We start from the raw sequence: 12,672 nt of genomic DNA, 5'->3' as shown, positions 1-12,672 counted from the left end.
AATTTGAGGCAGGTCAAGAAGTGCTCGGAATTGGCTGTTCACGATAAGTCGCTTATTTTCGAAACGCTGTTTAAGTGCATTCCATGCCGTTTCAAAACCATCATTTGTAAGCGGGAATTTTGCTACAATGAGGTTGGCTTCACCCCTCGTTTTCGCTAGGAGATGGTACAGCTTTTCAACAGGGGAAATTCGCGAATCGCCTTTGTAGATGGCTGTAAACAAGTCACGGAACGTGGGCCATTTTAAATAATCTCCCGAAAAGACTTCTGTGTCAATGGGTGGCAATCGACAGCCTCGTTCTGCTGGTGCAGAGGTAGGCGCATGACGGTTCGGAGGAGTCGGAGCAGACCCTTCATGGATAAGCTCGTTTAATCGAGCCGTGCATCGCTCGTAAACTTGATAGCATTTGTCATATTTAGCTTGGATGGCTAAATCTTCAGAGCTATCGTCTTTACCATCTGAGAGTGCCTCGCATTTCTCATATTCCTGCTCGACCTTCTCCCACAACGCTTGAACTCGGTCACGACGGACTTGGAGCGTAAATACGCTGACCTCGGACAGTGACGTGACGTGGGTGTCGACTTCAAACTGACTTAGTTTATCGCAAATGGAAACAAACTTCTTCAAAGCCATGGTGGAAGCAGCTAAAACCCTTTTGGTCTCGGACCGAGTGACTCTTGGGGCGGTTACCAAAATCTGTGGAAGTGGTACCAATGATTTGACCTCTTTTTGGCTTGCTCGTCGTGGCTCTGACGTGGCTTGCTGAAAGGTCGTGCTCGATGGTGCGGACTTGAGAGTTAGTGGACTAGAGAGGGTCTGAAATACTCGGGAAGGAGGAGTAGTAGGGCTGGTACTCCTCTGGCGCTGACCTGGAGCAGCAATTGAGGATTTGCTCGGGGCGGAAGTGTTCTCAGCAGCTTTCTCGTCTTTTGATGGGCTCGTGCTCATAACCCCAGAGAGTGGCGGTTATAAAGTGGTGAGCTGGCTTGGCACGGCTTGAAAATTAGCCAAAAAGACGAACTGGAACGTTTGGGAAAAACTGGAACACTACCAAACCACCTGACGAACGGCTTTGAAACGCCTTGAAATAGATTGAAAAACCAGAAAACGAGCTGGTACGTTTGGAATGACTTGGAACACTGCCAAAAAACCCTAAGAACGGTGGAAACACTTTGGAATTGAAATAGAACTTTGCGACGGGACGCTTCACAATACCGCGAGCGGTAAGCAGTTCGACGACGCGGACATTGCCGTCACTGCCAGGGTGTGTCTGGTGGATTCGCCCGAGACGCCATTCATTAAATGGAAGATTGTCGTCTTTGAATACCACCAGATCGCCCACTTCAAGATTTTTAGAAGGGAATCGCCACTTATTGCGCTTATGTAGCTCCTTCAGATACTCGTCTTTCCATCGGGTGCAGAAATGCTGACTCACGGCCTTCAGACGCTGCCACCGGTTAATGATAGACGGTACCTGATCCTTGAATTCAGGTTCCGTCACGGATAGCAATGGACCGCCAACTAGGAAATGGCCTGGGGTCAAAGCTAAAGAGTCGGTGGGGTCTTCAGACATAGGAGAAATCGGCCGCGAGTTCAAACACGCCTCTACCTTAGCCAGCAGCGTAGAGAACTCTTCAAAAGTATACCTTTGGTTGCAAGTGGCCTTGTAGAACAGAGTTTTAAAACTCTTAACTCCAGCCTCCCACAACCCTCCCATGTGTGGTGCCCCGGGAGGGATGAAATGCCAGGACAGATTCTGATGGCTGTAGTGGGATAATATTTTCTGCTGGGTAGAACTTAGGAAATCTTTTTCAAGCACTCTGGATGCACCTACGAAGTTTTTTCCGTTGTCGGACTGCACTTGCTGGGGACACCCTCGCCTCGATACAAAGCGAGCGAATGCTGCCAGAAATGCTTCGGTACTCAAATCCGAAGTTGCCTCAAGGTGAATGGCTTTGGTGGAAAAGCAAACAAAGACACACACATATCCCTTTGATATGCGGCAAGCGCGGCCGGTGAAACTCTTGATGTCGAAAGGACCTGCGAAATCTATCCCGGTGGTCGTGAAAGGTCGTGCGAAGGTAGTTCGCTGGGCCGGAAGGGTGCCCATTAGCTGTGATTGCAGCCTTCTTTTATAAATCACACAGACTTTGCATGAATTGACCACCGATTTTACTAGATTCCGCAGTCTTGGAATCCAGTATCTCTGTCGGATGAGACGGACTACCAGTTGGCTGCCCCCATGGAGAGAGATCTGATGCGTGAAAAGCACCAACAGCCGGGACAACGGACTTACTACTGGCAACAGAATGGGGTTACGCTCATCGTAACTAAGGGCCGCTGCTTGTTGCACGCGCCCACATGCCCGGATCACACCTGATACGTCAATGAAAGGATTCAAATTGAGAATGGTGCTAGACGTGGGCAGAGATTTCTTCTGCTGTAGACACCGATGTTCCGTCGGAAAGTAATCACGCTGAGTGACTCGGATCAACGCCTGGAGTACTTGATTGATCTCGCTAGAGGTCACCTCCCCGGAGTAATCGTTTGGAAGTTTACGACACCTTCTGCCGAAACGGATCACATATGCTATCACTCGTAAGGCACGTGCCAGATTGGAAAAACGAGATAATATCTCGTTGGCTGGCTTAGCGATTGCGACGTGGACCTTCACTACCCGCTTCTCCAAGGCAGTGTCTAGTGGGAGTGGTGTCGCTCGCTGCCAGGACTCTTGTGGTTCCCGTAGCCATGGTGGGCCGTGCCACCACAAATCCTTGTGTACCAATTCCTGCGCACTCAGGCCGCGGCTAGGGAGATCTGCTGGGTTGTCCTCTGAACTAACGTGATTCCATGGGGCGTCATTTGTTGCCGTCACAATCTTTGCTACCCGATTTGCGACAAACGTTGTCCATGTGCAGGGTGGCTTATTTAACCACGACAGTACGACGGTGGAATCTGACCAATAAAAAGCCTCCGCATTATCAACTGGAAGCTGCGGAAGAACTGCAGCTGCCAGTTCCGCTAAAAGTGTAGCTCCGCATAATTCAAGGCGGGGCAATGAAACCGTTTTAACCGGGGCGACTCTAGATTTCGCTGCAAGAAGGCAGCATGATATGCCTTGGTCATTGCTAACGCGCACGTAAATTGCGGCACCATAAGCCCGCTGTGACGCATCGCAAAAACAATGGAATTGGATGTCGGAATTTGGGTCATGAAGAACCCATCGTGGAATCCGGATCTGGTCAAGGAAGGAGTAGCTCTTTGTAAAATCCTGCCACCTGTGATGGAGTTCACTGGGCAATTGATCATCCCACCCTAGCTCTTGTAACCAGAGCTCTTGCATAAACACCTTGGCTTGAATCACAAAGGGAGCCAGCCAGCCAGCGGGATCGAATAACTTGGCGATCTGCCCGAGGACTTCTCGCTTAGTATAAGCTGACTTGACATCTTGGGGTGAGATGACAAAATAAAATTCATCCGTAGTCGCTTTCCATCGGATTCCCAGTGTTTTCGCTGTGCTGGCCTCTTCGATGTCGAGGAAATCAGCATTCAGTAAATGACTCTTTGGAATACATTTGAGCACGCTCTTCACATTCGATGTCCACTTGCGCAAGGGAAAGCCAGCTGAACCCAGAGCGTCTTGAAGTTCATTGACCATTGCGATTGCCGTTGTTTCATTATGAGCCCCTGCCAGGACATCATCGACATACATATAGGACTTGATAATATCGCTAGCCAAAGGAAATTTGGATTGTACATCACTTGCGAGTTGCTGAAGTACTCGGATGGCTAAGAACGGAGCACAGTTAATGCCAAACGTGACGGTATTCAGCTCGTAATCACCAAGTTGCCCCTCTTTATTTCGGAACAGGATCCTCTGAAATGGCGTATGGATTGGATCGACCATAATTTGGCGGTACATTTTTGTGATGTCGGCATTGAAAACTACTCGGAAAAAACGCCAATTGAGAATCTGAGTAGTGAGATCGGACTGAAGTACCGGACCAGGGTAAAGTATGTCGTTGAGACTTACTCCGTTGGTGGACTTGCTAGAGGCGTTAAAAACTACCCGTACCTTTGTTGTGGTGCTGTCGGGCTTGAAAACCGCATGGTGTGGCAAATAAAAATTGTTATTAGTGCCGTCAAATGGAACCTGACGCATGTGGCCCAAGTCCAAATATTCTTGGATGACGGCGTCATACTCAGTTTTTGCCGGAATATTTTTAAGGAGTCGGCTTTCGTTTTTTAGGAACTGAGCCAATGCCCCTGGTCTGGAATGACCAAGGTTGATGTTGGTTGGATCTCGAAACGGAAGTGAGACCGTATATCTCCCCGAAACATCTCTTCTTGTGGTCTTCTGGAAATTGACCTCGCAAACAGAGTCAGAATCTCCTACCGGTTTGCCCGGTAGATCCTCCACCTCCCAAAACCTTGTGAGAAGAGTTTCAAGTCCCTCCTCTCTGCTAACTGCGACCCTCGTGGTGAACGCGGCACATGAACTGACGGGGACCCCTTGCAACGGGCCTGAAATGACCCAACCGAATCTCGTCTCTTGAGCCATTAAAGATCCGCACACTTCGGTCTGGAGCGTATTGTGACGCCCCTTGCACGTGAAGCAATTGTGCTGACTCGGACAGTCTTTTACTTGATGTCCTCTTGCGAAACAGTTCAGACAAAGGGACTTTTTCTTTATGTATGCCACCCTCTCTGGCACCGTCATCTGAAGGAAGCGGGGACATCGACGCACCGGGTGATTCTCCTTCATACAGAGATCACAGGATTTTGGTTTGGTGGTCACCTTGGCTTCAAATGTATTAGCCTTTCGGGTGGCTGGAATCGGATTTCGTGGAGGTTTCGATGTGGGAACCGAAATAGCCATTGCAGTTGTATTTTCCACCGCTTCGAGCGTACGGAACCGCTCAGTGAGGAAATCGTCCATCATTTGCCACTCTGGAATGGCAGTCTTGTCTCCCAGAGATTGCTCCCATAATGAAAGGGTATTCTTTGGCAATTTGATGGAACAGAAAAATACGAACATGCCTCCCCAAGTGGTTACTGGCAGGCCACAGTGCTCAAAAGCGCGAATGGATGCCTGCAGAGCATTCTGATGATCCTGTAATGCTTTTCCGGACTCATGGGAAATTTGAGGCAGGTCAAGAAGTGCTCGGAATTGGCTGTTCACGATAAGTCGCTTATTTTCGAAACGCTGTTTAAGTGCATTCCATGCCGTTTCAAAACCATCATTTGTAAGCGGGAATTTTGCTACAATGAGGTTGGCTTCACCCCTCGTTTTCGCTAGGAGATGGTACAGCTTTTCAACAGGGGAAATTCGCGAATCGCCTTTGTAGATGGCTGTAAACAAGTCACGGAACGTGGGCCATTTTAAATAATCTCCCGAAAAGACTTCTGTGTCAATGGGTGGCAATCGACAGCCTCGTTCTGCTGGTGCAGAGGTAGGCGCATGACGGTTCGGAGGAGTCGGAGCAGACCCTTCATGGATAAGCTCGTTTAATCGAGCCGTGCATCGCTCGTAAACTTGATAGCATTTGTCATATTTAGCTTGGATGGCTAAATCTTCAGAGCTATCGTCTTTACCATCTGAGAGTGCCTCGCATTTCTCATATTCCTGCTCGACCTTCTCCCACAACGCTTGAACTCGGTCACGACGGACTTGGAGCGTAAATACGCTGACCTCGGACAGTGACGTGACGTGGGTGTCGACTTCAAACTGACTTAGTTTATCGCAAATGGAAACAAACTTCTTCAAAGCCATGGTGGAAGCAGCTAAAACCCTTTTGGTCTCGGACCGAGTGACTCTTGGGGCGGTTACCAAAATCTGTGGAAGTGGTACCAATGATTTGACCTCTTTTTGGCTTGCTCGTCGTGGCTCTGACGTGGCTTGCTGAAAGGTCGTGCTCGATGGTGCGGACTTGAGAGTTAGTGGACTAGAGAGGGTCTGAAATACTCGGGAAGGAGGAGTAGTAGGGCTGGTACTCCTCTGGCGCTGACCTGGAGCAGCAATTGAGGATTTGCTCGGGGCGGAAGTGTTCTCAGCAGCTTTCTCGTCTTTTGATGGGCTCGTGCTCATAACCCCAGAGAGTGGCGGTTATAAAGTGGTGAGCTGGCTTGGCACGGCTTGAAAATTAGCCAAAAAGACGAACTGGAACGTTTGGGAAAAACTGGAACACTACCAAACCACCTGACGAACGGCTTTGAAACGCCTTGAAATAGATTGAAAAACCAGAAAACGAGCTGGTACGTTTGGAATGACTTGGAACACTGCCAAAAAACCCTAAGAACGGTGGAAACACTTTGGAATTGAAATAGAACTTTGCGACGGGACGCTTCACAATACCGCGAGCGGTAAGCAGTTCGACGACGCGGACATTGCCGTCACTGCCAGGGTGTGTCTGGTGGATTCGCCCGAGACGCCATTCATTAAATGGAAGATTGTCGTCTTTGAATACCACCAGATCGCCCACTTCAAGATTTTTAGAAGGGAATCGCCACTTATTGCGCTTATGTAGCTCCTTCAGATACTCGTCTTTCCATCGGGTGCAGAAATGCTGACTCACGGCCTTCAGACGCTGCCACCGGTTAATGATAGACGGTACCTGATCCTTGAATTCAGGTTCCGTCACGGATAGCAATGGACCGCCAACTAGGAAATGGCCTGGGGTCAAAGCTAAAGAGTCGGTGGGGTCTTCAGACATAGGAGAAATCGGCCGCGAGTTCAAACACGCCTCTACCTTAGCCAGCAGCGTAGAGAACTCTTCAAAAGTATACCTTTGGTTGCAAGTGGCCTTGTAGAACAGAGTTTTAAAACTCTTAACTCCAGCCTCCCACAACCCTCCCATGTGTGGTGCCCCGGGAGGGATGAAATGCCAGGACAGATTCTGATGGCTGTAGTGGGATAATATTTTCTGCTGGGTAGAACTTAGGAAATCTTTTTCAAGCACTCTGGATGCACCTACGAAGTTTTTTCCGTTGTCGGACTGCACTTGCTGGGGACACCCTCGCCTCGATACAAAGCGAGCGAATGCTGCCAGAAATGCTTCGGTACTCAAATCCGAAGTTGCCTCAAGGTGAATGGCTTTGGTGGAAAAGCAAACAAAGACACACACATATCCCTTTGATATGCGGCAAGCGCGGCCGGTGAAACTCTTGATGTCGAAAGGACCTGCGAAATCTATCCCGGTGGTCGTGAAAGGTCGTGCGAAGGTAGTTCGCTGGGCCGGAAGGGTGCCCATTAGCTGTGATTGCAGCCTTCTTTTATAAATCACACAGACTTTGCATGAATTGACCACCGATTTTACTAGATTCCGCAGTCTTGGAATCCAGTATCTCTGTCGGATGAGACGGACTACCAGTTGGCTGCCCCCATGGAGAGAGATCTGATGCGTGAAAAGCACCAACAGCCGGGACAACGGACTTACTACTGGCAACAGAATGGGGTTACGCTCATCGTAACTAAGGGCCGCTGCTTGTTGCACGCGCCCACATGCCCGGATCACACCTGATACGTCAATGAAAGGATTCAAATTGAGAATGGTGCTAGACGTGGGCAGAGATTTCTTCTGCTGTAGACACCGATGTTCCGTCGGAAAGTAATCACGCTGAGTGACTCGGATCAACGCCTGGAGTACTTGATTGATCTCGCTAGAGGTCACCTCCCCGGAGTAATCGTTTGGAAGTTTACGACACCTTCTGCCGAAACGGATCACATATGCTATCACTCGTAAGGCACGTGCCAGATTGGAAAAACGAGATAATATCTCGTTGGCTGGCTTAGCGATTGCGACGTGGACCTTCACTACCCGCTTCTCCAAGGCAGTGTCTAGTGGGAGTGGTGTCGCTCGCTGCCAGGACTCTTGTGGTTCCCGTAGCCATGGTGGGCCGTGCCACCACAAATCCTTGTGTACCAATTCCTGCGCACTCAGGCCGCGGCTAGGGAGATCTGCTGGGTTGTCCTCTGAACTAACGTGATTCCATGGGGCGTCATTTGTTGCCGTCACAATCTTTGCTACCCGATTTGCGACAAACGTTGTCCATGTGCGGGGTGGCTTATTTAACCACGACAGTACGACGGTGGAATCTGACCAATAAAAAGCCTCCGCATTATCAACTGGAAGCTGCGGAAGAACTGCAGCTGCCAGTTCCGCTAAAAGTGTAGCTCCGCATAATTCAAGGCGGGGCAATGAAACCGTTTTAACCGGGGCGACTCTAGATTTCGCTGCAAGAAGGCAGCATGATATGCCTTGGTCATTGCTAACGCGCACGTAAATTGCGGCACCATAAGCCCGCTGTGACGCATCGCAAAAACAATGGAATTGGATGTCGGAATTTGGGTCATGAAGAACCCATCGTGGAATCCGGATCTGGTCAAGGAAGGAGTAGCTCTTTGTAAAATCCTGCCACCTGTGATGGAGTTCACTGGGCAATTGATCATCCCACCCTAGCTCTTGTAACCAGAGCTCTTGCATAAACACCTTGGCTTGAATCACAAAGGGAGCCAGCCAGCCAGCGGGATCGAATAACTTGGCGATCTGCCCGAGGACTTCTCGCTTAGTATAAGCTGACTTGACATCTTGGGGTGAGATGACAAAATAAAATTCATCCGTAGTCGCTTTCCATCGGATTCCCAGTGTTTTCGCTGTGCTGGCCTCTTCGATGTCGAGGAAATCAGCATTCAGTAAATGACTCTTTGGAATACATTTGAGCACGCTCTTCACATTCGATGTCCACTTGCGCAAGGGAAAGCCAGCTGAACCCAGAGCGTCTTGAAGTTCATTGACCATTGCGATTGCCGTTGTTTCATTATGAGCCCCTGCCAGGACATCATCGACATACATATAGGACTTGATAATATCGCTAGCCAAAGGAAATTTGGATTGTACATCACTTGCGAGTTGCTGAAGTACTCGGATGGCTAAGAACGGAGCACAGTTAATGCCAAACGTGACGGTATTCAGCTCGTAATCACCAAGTTGCCCCTCTTTATTTCGGAACAGGATCCTCTGAAATGGCGTATGGATTGGATCGACCATAATTTGGCGGTACATTTTTGTGATGTCGGCATTGAAAACTACTCGGAAAAAACGCCAATTGAGAATCTGAGTAGTGAGATCGGACTGAAGTACCGGACCAGGGTAAAGTATGTCGTTGAGACTTACTCCGTTGGTGGACTTGCTAGAGGCGTTAAAAACTACCCGTACCTTTGTTGTGGTGCTGTCGGGCTTGAAAACCGCATGGTGTGGCAAATAAAAATTGTTATTAGTGCCGTCAAATGGAACCTGACGCATGTGGCCCAAGTCCAAATATTCTTGGATGACGGCGTCATACTCAGTTTTTGTCGGAATATTTTTAAGGAGTCGGCTTTCGTTTTTTAGGAACTGAGCCAATGCCCCTGGTCTGGAATGACCAAGGTTGATGTTGGTTGGATCTCGAAACGGAAGTGAGACCGTATATCTCCCCGAAACATCTCTTCTTGTGGTCTTCTGGAAATTGACCTCGCAAACAGAGTCAGAATCTCCTACCGGTTTGCCCGGTAGATCCTCCACCTCCCAAAACCTTGTGAGAAGAGTTTCAAGTCCCTCCTCTCTGCTAACTGCGACCCTCGTGGTGAACGCGGCACATGAACTGACGGGGACCCCTTGCAACGGGCCTGAAATGACCCAACCGAATCTCGTCTCTTGAGCCATTAAAGATCCGCACACTTCGGTCTGGAGCGTATTGTGACGCCCCTTGCACGTGAAGCAATTGTGCTGACTCGGACAGTCTTTTACTTGATGTCCTCTTGCGAAACAGTTCAGACAAAGGGACTTTTTCTTTATGTATGCCACCCTCTCTGGCACCGTCATCTGAAGGAAGCGGGGACATCGACGCACCGGGTGATTCTCCTTCATACAGAGATCACAGGATTTTGGTTTGGTGGTCACCTTGGCTTCAAATGTATTAGCCTTTCGGGTGGCTGGAATCGGATTTCGTGGAGGTTTCGATGTGGGAACCGAAATAGCCATTGCAGTTGTATTTTCCACCGCTTCGAGCGTACGGAACCGCTCAGTGAGGAAATCGTCCATCATTTGCCACTCTGGAATGGCAGTCTTGTCTCCCAGAGATTGCTCCCATAATGAAAGGGTATTCTTTGGCAATTTGATGGAACAGAAAAATACGAACATGCCTCCCCAAGTGGTTACTGGCAGGCCACAGTGCTCAAAAGCGCGAATGGATGCCTGCAGAGCATTCTGATGATCCTGTAATGCTTTTCCGGACTCATGGGAAATTTGAGGCAGGTCAAGAAGTGCTCGGAATTGGCTGTTCACGATAAGTCGCTTATTTTCGAAACGCTGTTTAAGTGCATTCCATGCCGTTTCAAAACCATCATTTGTAAGCGGGAATTTTGCTACAATGAGGTTGGCTTCACCCCTCGTTTTCGCTAGGAGATGGTACAGCTTTTCAACAGGGGAAATTCGCGAATCGCCTTTGTAGATGGCTGTAAACAAGTCACGGAACGTGGGCCATTTTAAATAATCTCCCGAAAAGACTTCTGTGTCAATGGGTGGCAATCGACAGCCTCGTTCTGCTGGTGCAGAGGTAGGCGCATGACGGTTCGGAGGAGTCGGAGCAGACCCTTCATGGATAAGCTCGTTTAATCGAGCCGTGCATCGCTCGTAAACTTGATAGCATTTGTCATATTTAGCTTGGATGGCTAAATCTTCAGAGCTATCGTCTTTACCATCTGAGAGTGCCTCGCATTTCTCATATTCCTGCTCGACCTTCTCCCACAACGCTTGAACTCGGTCACGACGGACTTGGAGCGTAAATACGCTGACCTCGGACAGTGACGTGACGTGGGTGTCGACTTCAAACTGACTTAGTTTATCGCAAATGGAAACAAACTTCTTCAAAGCCATGGTGGAAGCAGCTAAAACCCTTTTGGTCTCGGACCGAGTGACTCTTGGGGCGGTTACCAAAATCTGTGGAAGTGGTACCAATGATTTGACCTCTTTTTGGCTTGCTCGTCGTGGCTCTGACGTGGCTTGCTGAAAGGTCGTGCTCGATGGTGCGGACTTGAGAGTTAGTGGACTAGAGAGGGTCTGAAATACTCGGGAAGGAGGAGTAGTAGGGCTGGTACTCCTCTGGCGCTGACCTGGAGCAGCAATTGAGGATTTGCTCGGGGCGGAAGTGTTCTCAGCAGCTTTCTCGTCTTTTGATGGGCTCGTGCTCATAACCCCAGAGAGTGGCGGTTATAAAGTGGTGAGCTGGCTTGGCACGGCTTGAAAATTAGCCAAAAAGACGAACTGGAACGTTTGGGAAAAACTGGAACACTACCAAACCACCTGACGAACGGCTTTGAAACGCCTTGAAATAGATTGAAAAACCAGAAAACGAGCTGGTACGTTTGGAATGACTTGGAACACTGCCAAAAAACCCTAAGAACGGTGGAAACACTTTGGAATTGAAATAGAACCAAAGATAAGACTTGAAACGCTTGGAAACACTTTGTAATTGGAATCTAACTCCAAAGATACGACTTGGAACACGTGGGAATACTTTGGAATTGATATATGACTCCAAAAATACGACTTGGAACACGTGGGAATTCAAATATAACTACAAAGATGCGACTTGGAGCGGGTGGAAACACTTTGGAATTGAAATAGAACCAAAGATAAGACTTGAAACGCTTGGAAACACTTTGTAATTGGAATCTAACTCCAAAGAACCGACTTGGAACACGTGGGAATACTTTGGAATTGAAATATAACTCCAAAAATACGACTTGGAACACGTGGGAATATTTTGGAATTGAAATATAACTCCAAAAAATGCGACTTGGAACGCGTGGAAACACTTTGGAATTGGAATCTAACTCCAAAGATACGACTTGGAACGCGTGGGAATACTTTGAAATTGAAATATAACTCCAAAAATACGACTTGGAACACGTGGGAATATTTTGGACTTGAAATATAACTCCAAAAATACGACTTGGAACACGTGGGAATACTTTGGAATTGAAATATAACTCCAAAAATACGACTTGGAACACGTGGGAATATTTTGGACTTGAAATATAACTCCAAAAATACGACTTGGAACACGTGGGAATACTTTGGAATTGAAATATAACTCCAAAAATACGACTTGGAACACGTGGGAATATTTTGGAATTGAAATATAACTCCAAAAATACGACTTGGAACACGTGGGAATACTTTGGCTTGAAATATAACTCCAAAAATACGACTTGGAACACGTGGGAATATTTTGGAATTGAAATATAACTCCAAAAAATGCGACTTGGAACGCGTGGAAACACTTTGGAATTGGAATCTAACTCCAAAGATACGACTTGGAACGCGTGGGAATAGAATAAACAAAAACGCGGAACACAAATTTTTACCAATTAAATATTATTCGATTTTTTCCTCAACGTGACCCTTCAACATATATACCCCACAAAGTGCCTGCCAACCTAGGGTATACAGCACAGCTACTTTTGGTCGTTTGCTTTGTGCCGGTCTTTGGCACATGAGCTTGCAGCTGTGCTGGTATACTGCAGTTAAGCGGTACTTATGTATGCACGTATGTATGTATGTATGTATATAGGCTGCAAGGGATAGCGGGATTTGTTCGCGGTGATGGAAAAATATATTTGTGTGCGAAAAA

General features: G+C 48.0%; 1 protein-coding gene across 1 annotated transcript; it reads right to left on the bottom strand.

Moving 5' to 3' along the window:
- Positions 1-5,945: 5,945 nt before the first annotated feature.
- LOC137575512 (uncharacterized) lies at positions 5,946-11,228 on the bottom strand. The gene is made up of 3 exons (XM_068288094.1): positions 8,724-11,228; positions 6,331-8,564; positions 5,946-6,009 (listed from the first exon to the last, which is right to left on the bottom strand). The coding sequence occupies exons 1-3, from the start codon at positions 11,226-11,228 to the stop codon at positions 5,946-5,948; spliced, it is 4,803 nt and encodes a 1,600-aa protein (XP_068144195.1).
- Positions 11,229-12,672: the final 1,444 nt, after the last annotated feature.

The sequence above is a fragment of the Drosophila tropicalis genome, unplaced genomic scaffold (genome assembly GCF_018151085.1).
Source record: "Drosophila tropicalis isolate 14030-0801.00 unplaced genomic scaffold, ASM1815108v1 contig_573, whole genome shotgun sequence".
Classification (NCBI taxonomy): Eukaryota; Metazoa; Arthropoda; class Insecta; order Diptera; family Drosophilidae; genus Drosophila; species Drosophila tropicalis.
Note: the sequence above shows the minus strand (reverse complement) of the source record. Positions and strands in the feature narration are given on the sequence as shown.

Excerpts from the sequence above, each read along its gene's own strand:
- LOC137575512 (XM_068288094.1), bottom strand. The coding sequence starts at position 11,228 with ATGAGCACGAGCCCATCAAAAGACGAGAAAGCTGCTGAGAACACTTCC. Across the intron at positions 8,565-8,723 it reads GGACATCGAATGTGAAGAGC|CGAGAAGTCCTCGGGCAGAT; the intron begins GTGCTCAAATGT and ends GCTTATACTAAG. Across the intron at positions 6,010-6,330 it reads GTGAAGCGTCCCGTCGCAAA|GTCAGCGCCAGAGGAGTACC; the intron begins GTTCTATTTCAA and ends TTGCTGCTCCAG.